This window comes from Culicoides brevitarsis, chromosome 1 (assembly GCF_036172545.1).
Source record: "Culicoides brevitarsis isolate CSIRO-B50_1 chromosome 1, AGI_CSIRO_Cbre_v1, whole genome shotgun sequence".
Lineage (NCBI taxonomy): Eukaryota > Metazoa > Arthropoda > Insecta > Diptera > Ceratopogonidae > Culicoides > Culicoides brevitarsis.
Window position 1 is genome coordinate 34,065,507 of NC_087085.1, and position 15,433 is coordinate 34,080,939.

The 15,433-nt window shown below is 25.9% G+C and overlaps 3 protein-coding genes across 4 annotated transcripts; all 3 read right to left on the bottom strand.

The window, feature by feature from the left end:
- Positions 1-106: 106 nt before the first annotated feature.
- LOC134837063 (fatty acid-binding protein-like) lies at positions 107-1,036 on the bottom strand. Of its 2 annotated transcripts, none has more exons than XM_063852375.1 (2): positions 557-1,036; positions 107-457 (listed from the first exon to the last, which is right to left on the bottom strand). In XM_063852375.1, the coding sequence occupies exons 1-2, from the start codon at positions 938-940 to the stop codon at positions 455-457; spliced, it is 387 nt and encodes a 128-aa protein (XP_063708445.1). In that variant the 5' UTR covers positions 941-1,036; the 3' UTR covers positions 107-454. The 2 variants fall into 2 exon arrangements, with proteins under 2 accessions (XP_063708445.1, XP_063708444.1); XM_063852374.1 differs by having other exon boundaries at positions 114-461.
- A 4,700-nt stretch (positions 1,037-5,736) lies between these two features.
- Positions 5,737-6,852, bottom strand: LOC134827098 (fatty acid-binding protein-like). The gene is made up of 4 exons (XM_063839638.1): positions 6,710-6,852; positions 6,487-6,642; positions 6,297-6,415; positions 5,737-6,200 (listed from the first exon to the last, which is right to left on the bottom strand). The coding sequence occupies exons 1-4, from the start codon at positions 6,786-6,788 to the stop codon at positions 6,147-6,149; spliced, it is 408 nt and encodes a 135-aa protein (XP_063695708.1). The 5' UTR covers positions 6,789-6,852; the 3' UTR covers positions 5,737-6,146.
- A 4,017-nt stretch (positions 6,853-10,869) lies between these two features.
- On the bottom strand, positions 10,870-12,951 carry LOC134827547 (fatty acid-binding protein-like). The gene is made up of 3 exons (XM_063840240.1): positions 12,725-12,951; positions 12,390-12,514; positions 10,870-10,938 (listed from the first exon to the last, which is right to left on the bottom strand). Exons 1-3 carry the CDS (start codon positions 12,903-12,905, stop codon positions 10,882-10,884), a joined length of 363 nt encoding a protein of 120 aa, XP_063696310.1. The 5' UTR covers positions 12,906-12,951; the 3' UTR covers positions 10,870-10,881.
- Positions 12,952-15,433: the final 2,482 nt, after the last annotated feature.

A 15,433-nucleotide genomic window follows, 5' to 3' on the forward strand; every position in this document is an offset into this window, starting at 1 on the left:
TTATTTATTTAAAATTTAATATTTAAAATTAAATTTCTACAAAAACTTTTTAAATAAAATTATTAAGTAACTTTCTTCAAAAAATTAAAAAAAAAGTTCAAAGTCTTTCATTAATTAATAAGAAAAAAAATCTGTCATAAATAAAACCGCTTCGATCCGGATTTATTTTCTTATCAATATGATATGATATCATTTGTTTACACAATTTTTAAATAGAAATTCTTCTACTTTTTTATCAATCCATAAAATTTAATCTCTAAAAATAAAAAAATCTAACTACACAATTAAAAATTTAAATCTAGCAAAAACATTTTTTATCGTGCCAAATGTCCTTTTTCATCATTATTCCATGGTGCGTCATCCGATCACAAAAAAAGTATTTTTTTACATCATCCGTTCGCTAGTTTGCATCAAACAACTTTGTAATAATGCTTACATGCGATTCCATTGACTGTCACTGTCTAAAAAAAAATTGTTTTTTTCATTGAAAAATGACACGAAAAATCGAACAAAATTTAATTGTTCGATAAAAAATGTAAAAAAATCTGTTACAAACCTGCACAAGTTCATCCTCCGTAAAATCATTGATAATTTCGATGCGTGGATCGCCCATTTGATTGTGCACAAGTCGACAATTATCCTCGCCCTCGAAGCGCATAATTGCCCGTACATTATTCCGCAGCAGTGCTCGTTGCTGCGTAAATTCCACATTTTCCCGGAAAACAATTTCGTGTGTCTTGAAGGGAATTTCTTCGCGCCACACATACTCGTCTTGCTGTTTTATGAGACGAACGGCAATCGGCACGCGTCCCACTAATTTTCGCGAAACTGCATTGACGCCGAGTTCTTTCAGGACCGCATCGAGATTTTCGTGATGAATTCTTTTGTATTTTCGTCCCTTCCATGGAGGAGGAATTCCGCTCGACTGTCTATCGTACATTTTTTTTAAACAAAATTATGCGGAAAAAAATTTAATTAGGGTTAAGTGAAAAAAATGTGTCAACAAACCACGACTTTCAAGTTCAGTCTCGTACTAAAATTTAATTAATCACGCAGATTTCGCTCCGTACAGGTAACGAATGCAAAGATAGCGACAACGATAAGACCCTTCGATACCGATTATCTTTCAACAATAGCTCGACTTGATGACGTTGAATTTTTTTTTTCTTTTTGCACTTTTGTGATTTTTCCTTATCATCGTCATTACACGACGACGATCCACACATATCACGAGCAAACAAGTCTCTGAACAAACAAAGTTTTGCCGTAAATCCTCCGTAAGCTCCTTAAATCAACTGCCGAAAAATTTTCTAAGCCATTGCTAGTTAATTGGTGTGCCATGTGATAAAAAAAAAAATTACCAAAATGCAAACAATTTAAATAAGAGGCTTAAACTCTTGTAAATTTTTCGGGTGATATTTAAATTTTTCCCACATTTCGTGCTGCCATACGCCGTACATGGGAATAAAATCTCTTATCATATCATTTTTGTTTCCCGAAATAACAATGCTACACATTTTATTTTGAATTAAATATGAGTTCTGTTTTGTTTTCAATTGCCGTTCAATCCTTTTCTACTCTCGAGTGTTGCAGGCCGTAAAATGAAGACGAAAATATGGAGAAAAGTCATCAAAAATTTAAAATATCCGAGAATTTGTGTTTTACTGACAGGAAAAGATTATAAAATATTTGAGTTTATGTGTTGAATAAACAACTTTTGTAGAGACCTTTGTCTTTGTTTTGATGTCGAGTTATTATTGTTGACAAAATTTCGATACTTGGTGTGCCATTAAAGGATCAAGCAGGATGGGTATTAGGTGTTACTTGGAATTTTATTTAATTGTAGCAAAATTTTAGTGAAATAGTTTTTAAACTGATAAAAAATTAATTTTTTAGTTGTTTAAAATAAGTAATTTTTTAAGTAAAAAATTGTCAAGAGCATATAAGTAATAATTTTTAATTTTTTTTACATCAAAAAACAATCGAAAAAAATCTTTTGAGGAATTAAATAAATTAAAGACAAGAAAAAACATGATATTAAACTCTGCGGAAAATTTAATTCTTATAAGCTAATAATTAATTGAAAAATCTGGAAATTTAATGTTATTAAAAAAAATGAAAATAATTTTTTAATGTTTTCATTTAATTAATTTTAATTTGATTTTATTTTTATTTTTATTTAATTAATTTTATTTAATTAATTGTATTAATTTAATTTAATTAATTTATATTTAATTCATAAAAAATTCATACCTAAATATTTTATGTTCTTTTGAAATAATTTTAATAAAAAACTAAATATTCAATATGATATAAAAAAAATTGTTTTAAAAACTATAAAATTAAATTTAAAAAAAATATAAAAAAAGTTTTTAAACAATTAACTTTAATTTATTAATTTGGCTTAAATATAATTTAATTAAAATACATTTAAATTAATTATTTAAAAAAAATATAAAAATAATTTAATTTATTTTTCTAAAAAAAAAACATTATTAAAAATTTCCAATGAAATAAATAAATTTTGTGGAATACTTCAGCTTGACTGTTTTCATATAAGAGCTCTAAATTTTCAATGCTTTATGACACCAACTACACCATAGTAACCATATCAAGAATTTAATAAGTCAATATATCGGCAAACAATGACAATAGCTGATAAATTTTCGCTTCAGTTAACTATTTTGACAAGCATGGCTTACCAAGGTCTCACAATAAATGTCAGTGTTAATTAAATTTTCTATCATAATGTCCAAATAAACTATTATTTCTATTAATTCAACACTTGCATTGTCGAAATTTTATTCAAGTGTGGTTTCAATTGAACTTTATTATCTTTGTGTTATGTTTTGATCACCAAAGAAGCTTTTTGTTAAATTTTTGATAAAACTTCAAATAATTCCTTTTAAAAACTACAAAAAATCGTAATTTTAAGATGTCTTAAGTTTTTCAATCAACGAAAAAGTATTCAAAAAGATAAAAGAAGAGATGTCTGAGAACGGATTATGACTTTGAAGAAAATTCATTTATATTTTAATTGAAAATTCAGACGTAATTTTTGGAGATCCTGAGGCATTTCACAGCATTTTCAATCATTATTTTCTATTTCTGGGAATTCCCTTTTTCCAAATTAAATCTAGATTTGCAGAAAAAGCAATTAATCTTATCCAGGTGTTAATTTCCCATCACTTCACGAAAAAAAAAATCGGAAAGATGAAAGAAATTTCGTCTCGACGTCAACGCTAATGAAGAAGAATCAATTAAAAATAATTAAAGGAATTTTTCTTGTCTGCTCGATATATTTAATTTTTGCTAAAGAAATTTTATAATTTAATATTTAAATCGCTTTTTTTCATGAATAATAAAAAAATAATATTTTTTTTCTTAAGAATTTAATTTAACAAGGAAAAAGTCAGTACAAAGGTCAAACAACAAAAAAAAAATTCACCTTCATCACGTCGTAAACAAAAATCAACATTGTGGCATTTTTCATTGTCAATAATTGTCACACAGCAGGAATTAATTCCAAGAAATGCCTTTTCAACATTTTTAGTCAATTTTTCTACGTTGATTTTCACAGGAAAATGAATTTTTTGCTTGTTTAAATAATTCCTCGTCACTAAATTTTAACACCTTGGATTTTTGTCCCTTTTACGAAAATCCGTTTCTAATGAAATTAAAGCGAGTCAATTTATTTCCGGGAACAATTTATTACAACAGTCAATATAAATAAGGCAATTTATGTTTTTTTTTCTTGAAATATTTTGCAGGCAACGACGAGGAAACTGAACGCAATCATGTGGGCTCTAAGATAAAACGGTAATTTATCTTCAGTACATTTAAAATGTTTTCCTTAACAGGTTTTTTATTATTCTTCAGTAGGATTGTTTGAAAGGATTTAAATTGTTGTCGACTAAAACTTTGGCCATAAATTAGAATCCTGAAAATTTTTAAAAAGTCGTTAATTGTGTGAAGCATTAAAAGTTCGCAAATTTCCATTAAACAAAAAAAAAAATTTTTTTTACATAATATTTAATTAAATTTTTCATCATGTATGGAACCTTCGCGGATTAAGCCGCTCGTTAATCCTTAATTCCATTAAAATATTGTGCGGTGCATTCCAAAAATATTTTCGGTGAAAAAAAAAATCCGGGACGAAATAATTACAATTTTTTTTCCTCGTAAAAGATTAAAAGTGATAAAATTGATTATAATTAATTGCGAATTTTTGTGTTTAAATCTACTTTAAATTAGAAAATACGTTTTAAATAAATTGTTGGGAATAAATCCCATTTGGTGACACATCGACACGTTTTTCTCGGCAATAAATTCGTTTGCAATTTGTATTTGCTTTGCCTCACAGCGAGTTCACTCAATTAATAATAATTTTAATTTATTCACATATAGTTTCAAGTATTGTACGTGTTTTTAGCTGATTTCAAAGGGAAATTTCGAGTTCAAAGTGTCTGTCTGGAATTTCAGGTGAAATTTTTGGTGTTGGATCATCATTTTTTGATAAATTACAGCGAAAAATGGGATAACAGAGGGATCAAATTTGATAAATTTATGACATTTTTTATGTAATTTTCCCATATTGGGTTCGGTTTTTATCGAATTGGGATTTAATGATGCTGAAAATTATTGTTGTAATATTCGATCCCTAAAAAATTTTAGAGATTTAATTTATTGAGGAAAACATAGTGTTCCGTATTTTGCTATTTTATGAGATTTTTTGTTTTTTTTAACATAATTTTAGTGAAGATTAAGCAAAATATTGAATGTTAGGTTTCTAAGAAATTATTGATGACCTGTTGACGATCTTGAAAAAATTCTCCGTAAAAGGAGAATTAAATAAGCAATAAAACTTGCGAGAAAACCACAAAAAATTAACAACTTTTTCTACGAACAATTGAAATATTAATTATTTAACACATTTTATGAGCTATTGTGGTTAAAATACATTTTTCAATATTATTTACAGGGATTTTTGCAAAAATAAAAAAGTAATTGAGTAATAAAAATATATTAAAATTTAAAAATTTAATTAATTATTAAATTAATTAATTACATTTAAATAAAATAAATAAATAAAAATAAATTGATATCTAATTAAATTTATTTTATTTAATTTAATATTAATTTTTTTAATTAATTAATTAATTTAATTTAAAAAAATTTAACCATAATTTTAAAATAAATTTAATTTTTAATTAAAAAATTAAAATTTTTAATTAAAAAAATTAAATTAAATTAAAATAATTAAATTAATTAAGTTAATTAAATTTTAAAAAAATATTTTTTTAATTAAAAAATAAATTAAATTTTAATAATTATATTAATTAAATTAAATTTAATTTAAAAATAAATTGAATTAAATAATACAAATTAAAATTTTTAATTAAAAAAATTAAATTAAATTAAAATAAATAAATTATTAATTAATTAAATTTAAAAAAATAATTTTTTTAATTAAAAAATAAATTAAATTTTAATAATGATATTAAATAAATTAAATTTAATTAAAAAAATAATTTAAATAAAATAATAAAAAAATAAATATTAAAAATACTGCAGCCAAGAAAAAAAATTATTATTTTTTTATTTACTTAGAATTATTTAAGCAAATAAAATGAAGAAAATACGCTCAAATAATTTTCCCAAAATCCAAAAGAAATTTTCGAATTTTACTGTAAACAAATATCAGTCGTTTGTATTCATTTGTATTTATTGTCAATCATAAACAAATTAATTATTTGAATGTTTAATTTATGGCAATTATAATTATAAATTTTTAGAGTTTATTATTACATGCAATCAGTTTTAATATTAAATAGCATTATTATCATTAAAGTTACAACACAGACACACACATTTTTCGTGTAAAATAGGCTCGTAAAATAAAATTCATTTGAATAAATCATTAATAATTCTGTAAAATTTTTTTTTATTTATTTTTTATTGTCATTCTCGTGTGTGCGTGTCTGCTTCTAATTGATAAATGGCAATATTTTTACATAATTAAGTGACATTTATATTGATATTACCTCTCTAAGTAGTATTAATTCAGATTCTGAGTAGTTTCTAGTAGTTTCACACTCCGTCGACATTTGACTGACCATTTTTTATTATTTTTCTTTGCAGCATTTTCAACTTAAAACACGATAGTACCGCTTGCATTTGACGTCATCCACGGTCAATGTCTAAAATTAAATTACGAAAAAAAAAAGATGTCCCGTTGCCATGAAAATGTTTCACGATAATGAGGATGTTTTTATTATTTTGTTGTTTGTCCTTACCATAATTAATTCCTCTTCGCCGAATTCCCTGACGATCGTCACTGGCTTGCCGTCGAGTTGGCGTTGTATCAACACATTTTCCGTCTCAAATGTTATCACAGTGCGCGTTTTGCGTCCATCTACAAAAAAAATAACGGAAATTAAATAATTCTCGTTCTAGAGATTTCATCAGAATTGTTTTTATATCTACCGGGCGTTTGTTCGATGAATTCCTCGTTTGGCTTGAAACGTATCTCGACATTGCGGATTGTCGTGCTTTGTTTTAGCACATAATAGTCACCGTCTTGTATCATTTCGATTACAGGAACTACGGAGTTTCCCAACTTTCGCAACAAATAACCGACACCTGCCAAGATTTTTTTTTTTATTAAAAAAATTAGAACCACAGATCGGCAGCATTTGTGATTAAATACCTAATGCAACGAGAAATTCCTCGAAATTTTCCGATTTTTCTAATTTATATTTTTTTCCGGCCCATATGGGAGACGACATGTTCACTTTTTTCCGTTTATTTTTTTAGAAATAATAAATTTTCACTTATTCTGATTGCACTGTGAACCTGCGGAGGCATGTAAAGCAAATGATTTAATATAAAAAGAAATAATAAAGCGAAACTACACACAAGTATTTGCTATTAACTGTGTTTATTTTTTGCGTTGTGCATGCAGTACGTGACAATTTAACCCATTATTATCTATTTTTTTTAATTTAATTTTTTTTTTCGTATTTTTTTGTCTAAACAATTATTTTTAGTAGTCACGTGTTTGTTTTTCAAATAAAAAAAAATATAAAAAATTATTTTTGTGTGATAATGGGTTAACTCATACTATCTAGTTCGCTAATATATTGACACATCATGTAAAGTGACGCATATAGACGAGCTCCATAGAACATATATTTACCTGCATTGCAATAACGAGCAGAGGTGTAGCATTTTTTCCCGTACAAGATCGTTCCTGTTTGTCAACTTTCTCGTTTACGGCCTAGAACTGCGTATTTCCTCATTATAGCGGGAACATAAAAAAGCGAAATTGGTCAAAGAGGATTTACAGATGGAAAAAACCGGCAGATTCCTTTCGCTTTTTTTAAGTTTTTAATTTTTGGAGAGAACATAAAAATACGAAGGACACACTTGTTGTTTGCGGTTTGTGATTTCAAGGTCGTTGCAACATTTTTTGCATTATGTACTTCCGAATTACAGTAAAAATTGAGCAAATTATTTAGAATTGAAATCCGATATGGTCTACTAAGCTGTCGGTATGTAAAAAAAATAAAATAAAATTATAGAGTAAGGTAACTTTTAAGTAACTTTTTCTTAAGTAAAAAAAAAAACATATCGAAGAAATATAAAGTTAAGAAAGAGAAAAAGTTTTGTAATTCCCTAGTTTAGTTTTTTTTTTCGAGTAACTTTTGGTTGTTGTTGTTGTTATTTCTGTAAAGCTCGGATGTTGACACAACTTTTCTTTCAAATAAAATTAAAAAGTTTAGTTTTACAAAGGATCGTGTCGCTCAACGGCTCAACAACAACAAAAAAAATGTTTAGTTCAAAGTTAGAAACATATCGATTTCGGTTGTGAATGGAAGTCAATGTAGGCCAAGTCAATCGTTGACTCGAGCGCATAAAATAAATATCGAAAGCTATCTTTTAATTCCCCAGTTGATGATATATTTTATACTTTTTTAATGTATTTTATGGAGAACTTTATTTTTGTAAAAAAATATATAGAAAAATAAAATGAAATAGGAAAATTTGCTGTGAAAGAGAGGATGATTTGCATGAGTTAAATTTTTTATTAGATTTATTTTCGTAAATTTTAATTTCAAAAAATTATTTAGAAAAATTAAAATTATCAGAAAATATTTTTAAAATTTTTGTACATATCAATTTTTTTTTATAATTTTGAAATAAATAATTTTTTCAAAAATAAAATAATAAATACAAGTTTAAGTTAATCTAAATTTAAAAAAAATAATTATAAATTAAATTAAAAATAATTCTTGTAAAAATTTAAAATTACAGTATAATCTCCCAAAATGGGCAGGTCTAAAAAAATATTTAATCGGGTATAACTCTGAAATTGGGCACCCCAATTTTTAGGAAGTTTAAACCAAAAATTCAAGTTTTATATTTATTTTGAATATTTCAAATTAAAATCGTTTGAATGTTTCTAAAATGTCATAAAAAAAGAGTAGAAGTTTGAATTTTGGGTGCCCATTTTGGGAGCTTATACTGTATATACATATTTTTTATTTTAAATTATTAAAAAAATAATTAATTAATTTTTTAACGACAAAAATAATTTAATTTGAAATGTCATATATTTAAAAAAAAACATTTACAAAAATTAATTTAAATTTAATTCATAATTTTTTCATTTAGAAATCGTATAAAAATATTATATTATAAAACTTTTTTAATTGTGATTTAAAAATACCTAATAATGAATTAAATTTTAATGAAAAAAAAATAAAATAAAAAATAGAAAAAGTAGTCGTCTAAAGAACGACATACTATACCGCATTTCGATATTACATACCTCCTTGATTTTTGAAGAAATAAAAAAAAAATTTCCATGACCGTTTAAAAAAAAAAATTTCCATGACCGTTTTTTCGAAAAAGAAGAAAAACGGTCATGAAATTTTTCAAGTCAAGTTTGAATCAACTTTTGATGGATTTCAAAGCAAACATTCATTCTAAAGATGATTTCCAACAAAAACTCTTTGATTTTTGAAGAAATAAAAAAAATTTTTTTTGGGCACAGCGTTACTGACACACACACACACACACACACAACAAGTCGAATTTAATACCGCATTTTTTCTTCGAAATGCGGTAAAAACATAAAATAAAATATTATTATTAATTTAAAATAATTCTTAATTTTATTTTTATTTATTATTTTTTTAATAATTTATTTTTTTATTTTTATTTAATTTTTATTTCTGGATAAAATTTAACCATAACTCACCTTTTTTTAATTTTTTTGTTTAATTTAAATTCAAAAATATTTTTATAAAATTTTAAATTTAATTTAAATTTAAATTTAAAATTTTCAGATTTTTTTTTAAAGAAGTAAAATAATTCTAATTAATTGTTCACATATAACATTTCTCCTCTTCCCACGTGAATCCTCACAAAAACGCATAAAAACTGGTAACAGCAGTAAAAACTAATCCACAACGATTGCTCTCCCACAAAATATACGACAAGCGAGATACGACACTGAAACGAATAGAGTACCCAAGTAAAATATTGTGTGTTGTTGTGTTTTTTCTATTATATTTTATTATCATTATTTTATATTTTAATTTAAAATGAACATATTATATACAATAAAATGACGTGAATGAAAACCGCTCTCACAGACATAGAGACGTTTTGAACAGTAGTTCACCTATATTTGATCAAGTTGTTTCATTCATTTTGTGTACTTGCTATTTTTTATTTGTTTATCATGCACCCGACACGTTTCTGCGTCTACAGGTCTAACTAAGTATAAAATTTATTATAATGATTATATATTAAATTATGTACATATAATATATTTAAAATATATATGATTTTTGTGTGTTTGTGTCTGGTTTCGGTTTTCATGCATTTCATGCAGGAAAACATAAATTTTAAGTGTTTTATTCATATTAAATATGATTTTTTTTTCTTTGAGAGGAACGTGTGTGCGTGATTTTGATTTACCTAAAAATTCGTTTTTGTCATTTATTTATTTTATGTACAGAACGTGTTGCATCGACTGGTTTGTTAGTTAATTTTATTCGTTCAAGACGCACAACGAGAGAGAGATATTAGATAATATTTTGCGCTAGAATTTTCGAAATAATTTATAATAAATTTATATTTTGTTCGATTATTGCACAAAAAGAGACATGTTACGCGTAATTAACCCAACAAAGTGACATTTCTTTGTTAATTTTATTGTTTGCCAAAGCCATGCACCAAATGCTCATATTCCGCAGAAATCTTTCTGAAATACGTGTGACCCAGATTGCCGCCGATTTTCTTCACGTCGCACAAGAAACGATAATTGTCGGCGATTATTGCTGCAACGGTCTTGCCAAAGTCGAGATAATTATGAAACATTGCATTAGATTTTGTGCAAATGACCGTTAAAAATTTCCCGAAAAATCGAGTGGTGTCATGTGTTGCAGCGAAAAATGCATTTAGAGTGGCACAAAAATATTTTGCTGTCGAATAGACGAGATGCACACGGAAAAATACTGCATTAATATTCTCATAAATATTCCGAGTGCGATGAAGCAAGTGACGTCCGCGACAATAAGTGAGTCTCACACGGCAAATTGCACTTTGGATTCTATTGAAAGTTGTTTCCACGGTGACGATGCTGCGATACAAACCAGTATTTATCCGGTAGATTCTGCTAAAGTACATTTTTTTTCTCGTGTGATGTTGGCTAGTTATGTCATCCGTTGTAAGTGCCGATAAATATTTTTATGATGATGACGAACGACGCGCTTGTGGTTCACCTTCCTTGATGTCTCTCTCTCTCGTGCTTGCTTGTTGGATGCAATTTAGATTATCTTAAATTAAATGTTGAGAGATGCTTCGGTTTTAAACGACAATAGCTTTGTGATAACGTTTGTGCACGAGATCGCCCAAGTACCACGTCTGGAAGAGAAAGAAGAGAAAAATAGAAATTAAATGTCAATTAAATTAGAAAAATCCGTTTTTATTCTATTTTAAAAGACATGCAGCTACAGATATTGAATCTGTTGATATCAAATTTAAATTAAAACATTTTTTGTTGTTGTGTAAGAAAGATTATCAGGAAAAATTTATTTATTTTTTTTTATCGAATGTGTCTGTTAATTTAAAAATAAATGTTTCTTGTTTAGCTTTTTTGTTGATTTATCGGAAAATTTCTTAAAACGACAAAAATTTAAATTAAAAAAAAACATTTAGATGCATTTGACAGGCATATAAGGACAAATAACTGCTCTCATGTCTTAAAAGATATTAAAATTTATTTATTTTTAATTTTAATTAAAAATTAATTTAAATTAATTTAATTTTATTTAAATTAATTTAATTTAAATTTAATTTAATTTAATTTAATTTAATTTAATTTAATTTAATTAATATAAATTTAATTAATATAAATTAAAAACTAATATTTTTTAGGTTTTTTCTGTTTATTTAAAAATTTCAAAATATTTTTTTTTATTTCCAAAAATTAATTGTTCTGTTTTTTTTATTTTTTTTTTTTGTAATCTAAAAAAAATTTAAAAATTCTAAAATTTTTATTAAAATTTTAACAATAATTACGAACGTTTGAACAATAATTGTAATTTTTTCAAATTTTAATTTAAACTTGATTAAAAAATTATTTTTATAATTTTTTGTATTTTTTTTAACATAAAATTAAAACAAAACATATACACTAAAAATTTTTTAGCTTACATTCCGAAGTATTTGGAGCAAATTCCTTTCATTTGACCTCTAAATGATTGTTTTGATTTTTAATTTTTTCTTTGGTGTGAGAAAAATTAGAAAAAGTATAAAAAAAAATCCAATATTTTATTAAAAATGAAGTCTATGAAGCATAAATCGTATCTCATTGTAAATTAAAAACTATCTAAAACAAATTTTTTAACCTTCAAAAAAACTTAAGACGTCAAAAGATGACCTTTTCAGTCAAAATTTTAACGTATCACGTCTTTTTTTGGCTAAAGCCATTTAAGGCGTGTTTCAAAGCATCATAAAAAATGCAAAATTTCATCAACAAAAACATTTTAAATAAATTTTGTGATCTAAATACTTCCGATTGACAACTGGTTCTTGCGATTCTTTTGCCAAAAAATTGCCACACTTTTGCAGTCACAAAACAAAATTATGCAGATTTATGTTAAAAATTCTTCCGGAACAAATTATTCGGAGCAAAAAAGGATGGACGACAGGAAACATCAGGCGCTTCCACGTTACACTCAACAAGACACACTTTTATTATTTGCATTTTAATCCAAACAAAACTTATTTAAATTCTCCTCGCTTCATATTTTATTTATGTTTAAAACAAACAAACAACAGCAAGAGAAGAACGGAGAAAAAATAGAACTCACCACAATAAGTTCATCATCAATAAACTCTCTGATGATTTCCATGGTTTGTCCGTCTTTGTAATACTGAATTTGCACCAATTTATTCTCATTTTCGAATTTTATTATTGTTCTCACTTTCTTGCCATCTGTTTGATTTTTTATTTATTTATTATTTTTTTTTTTTTTGTTTATTTATTTATTTGTTGATTTTTTTTGGTTACACGTGTTGATGTTGTTTTGCATCAAAGTAGAAAATTCACCGAAAAAGAGAAAAATATTTTTTTTTATTAAATTTTATGTCATTTCAGGTCAAATATTTTTGCAGAGAACAATTTTCGTTCGGAAAAGTAACAAACCTGGCGTCTCCTCAATAAATTCCTCCTCCGGCTTGAAACGAATTTCGCGATTTCGGATAACCGTGTACTGCCTAAAGTAGTAATATTCGCCGTCTTGTTCCAATTCGACGACTGGCACAACAGTATGGGCGAGTTTTCGCAAGACAAAATTCACGCCGAGCGCCAACAAAACTTCTTCCATGTTCTCGTGGCGTTGCAATTTGTAACGTCTGCCGCGCCAGAGTGCTTGCGATTTACCGTTGCACATTTTTCTTTTTTATTTTTTTTTTATTTAATGAAGAAATATTATTTTTTTAAATCACGCTCAATTAATTTTTTAATTAATAATTCCAAGAAACGGACAAAAAACTTTTTTATGTGCACGGTTTGAGCAACGTTCGACGACTAAACATCGTTTGCATCTAAAAACTCCGTCAAGCTAATATTAAAATAATGAAAGAAGTTGTTTTTTCGTACAACACACAACAACAACAAGAAACAAGAAACACAAAAAAACGCATTTACAGGGCTAACGAACGTAAGATCTGTGTTGCTCCATCGATATATGACGCGCGGTCGTTCATTCACTTCTACAAAGGTACGAGTGCCGCACGAAAGAAACAAGAAATTCAAGGCTTTTATCAGTTTTTTTGACTGTTTTGAACTCAGTGTCTACGAAGTTAAGGTAGCCGGTGTCTTATTGTTAATTAATCACTCAAAGACCCGATTCTCACAAAAAAAAGTTTTTTTTAAGTTCTTTGTACATACAAAAGGCATTGAGTGTCGATTCTCACTTCGTTGCAGAAAAATGTGTTAAAATTTCAAAATTATCTGCATCAAATTGAATGCCGAAATATTTTTTCGTTAATTTATTGACCTTGAAAAAATTTACTAACTAACACTAAAAAAATTAAAGAACCAGTTTTTTTTTGCTTGTTCTTACTTTTTTGCGCAGTTGTGATGAGGATGATGATGAGCAATAATTGAAGATTTTTTTCTGGAAAAAAACGTTGTTGACAAAAGCCTGAGTGGATCTCAATTGTTTGTTTTAATAAGAAGATTTTAATTATTTTAATGTTTGCTTATCGTGTCATGTTTGAATTAAAACTGAACCGAAGCAGCAAAAAGAATTTGTTTAAAATGTACTTACTTAATTAAAGTATTTGAATTTTGTAAAAAGTTGCAGTCGGATGGATAAAATAAATTATTTGCAAAGAGCGTATTTGAAAAGAGGTGAAATGTTCAATAAATGTACAAAGTTGAATTTTGCATGAAATACCTAAAATATCAATTTAATTAGGAAATAAATTTGCTTAATATTGTAAAATGAAGTATCAAATGTTTGGAATTTTCCATGAATTTTCATTTGGAAATAGATAAATTATTTATAAATAACTTTTAATGCTAAAAATAATTATTTTAATTAAATAAATATTTACAATTATTAGTTACTGTAAAATGACACAAAATCAACGAAAAAATGAATTAAATTTATTTTTGATATTTTTAATTTATTTATTTAAAAATGTAAATAAAAAATTAATAAATTTTTTAAAATATTAAAATTTTTAATTTTATTCATTAAAAAAAAGTTTATTCATTAAATTAATTTTTAAAACATTTAAATAATAAATTTATTTATTAATAATTTGATTTAATGTGCTTTTCATTTTAGAATTATTTTTTTATTTATTAAAAATTATTTAATTATTTTAAAATTTTTTTATTAAATATTTTTATTATTTTTTATTAAAAAAAATTATTTTTTGTTTCAAATATAAATAATTTAATTATAAAAATAAAAAATTATAAAAAAACTCAGGGACAGACAAATTTCAAACCACAAAAACGTCAAAAATTTTACAAGAACATCAAATGACCGGCATTGTAAAAAAAAGAACAAGCTTCAGTTAATTAACATAATAAAATTGCAATTGCGGAAAATTATCCGTAGCAAGCTCCCTTAATGACAATATATTTATTTTATTTATTTTTTTCTCATTTTATAATTTAATTTTTTCTTCCTTGCTTTCTCTAGAACTCAAAAAGGAAATTAATAAAAAAATTGTTATTAATTTCGTGTCAAAGCAAAACTGCAACCTTTGACTGACGTTCACTTTGTAATTTCAATCATCAAGTCATTATTTTCGCAAAAAACTCGAGTAAACAAGAGGTACGACTATACAACATCGAGTGTCAAGGAAGTTGATTAACGGGTTCTTTTGAGAGAAAAAAACATAATTCTCGATAAAAAGTTTTTTTTTATAAAAAAATAGTTTGCGATGAAAAAAAAAAGTTGATAATAAAAATTCATTTAAACTCCTGAATCACTTTTTAGAAGGTCTAACAACCCCCCTTGAAAAATATTAATTAAAACTCGTTACATGCATGTTCTTTTCACCTCTGGGGCGAGGCAAGTAACAAACCATGTGCACCTTGTACCTAAACCAATTTCGCAGTCAAAAACATTGATCGCAATTTAAATGAGTAATTAAAGTCTCCAAGGCGAAGTTTGAACACATATCCAGTTGACAAGAGCAAATGCATCCCAAAAATTGAGAAAAAATTGACCTGACAAGCAATTTACTCACAAAATCAAAGGAAAACAAACGTCATTGATAAAATTTGTAAATTGCCGCGCACCAAATACACGAAATTTCAAGTGACCATTTAATGCTATTGCCATACAAATGTAACGAATTTCGGGCACAAAGTGATGTTGAAATTCCA

What these genes read in the sequence shown, in the direction of transcription:
- LOC134837063 (XM_063852374.1), bottom strand. Translation starts at nt 940, where the DNA reads ATGTACGATAGACAGTCGAGCGGAATTCCTCCTCCATGGAAGGGACGA. An exon ending in CGGAGGATGAACTTGTGCAG is followed by an intron (nt 462 to 556) that starts GTTTGTAACAGA and finishes ATTTTTTTTTAG; the next exon opens with ACAGTGACAGTCAATGGAAT.
- LOC134827547 (XM_063840240.1), bottom strand. Translation starts at nt 12,905, where the DNA reads ATGGAAGAAGTTTTGTTGGCGCTCGGCGTGAATTTTGTCTTGCGAAAA. An exon ending in ATTTATTGAGGAGACGCCAG is followed by an intron (nt 12,515 to 12,724) that starts GTTTGTTACTTT and finishes AAAATCAAACAG; the next exon opens with ATGGCAAGAAAGTGAGAACA. An exon ending in TTGATGATGAACTTATTGTG is followed by an intron (nt 10,939 to 12,389) that starts GTGAGTTCTATT and finishes TTTCTCTTCCAG; the next exon opens with ACGTGGTACTTGGGCGATCT.
- LOC134827098 (XM_063839638.1), bottom strand. Translation starts at nt 6,788, where the DNA reads ATGTCGTCTCCCATATGGGCCGGAAAAAAATATAAATTAGAAAAATCG. An exon ending in GGAATTTCTCGTTGCATTAG is followed by an intron (nt 6,643 to 6,709) that starts GTATTTAATCAC and finishes AAATCTTGGCAG; the next exon opens with GTGTCGGTTATTTGTTGCGA. An exon ending in GCGAAGAGGAATTAATTATG is followed by an intron (nt 6,201 to 6,296) that starts GTAAGGACAAAC and finishes ATTTAATTTTAG; the next exon opens with ACATTGACCGTGGATGACGT.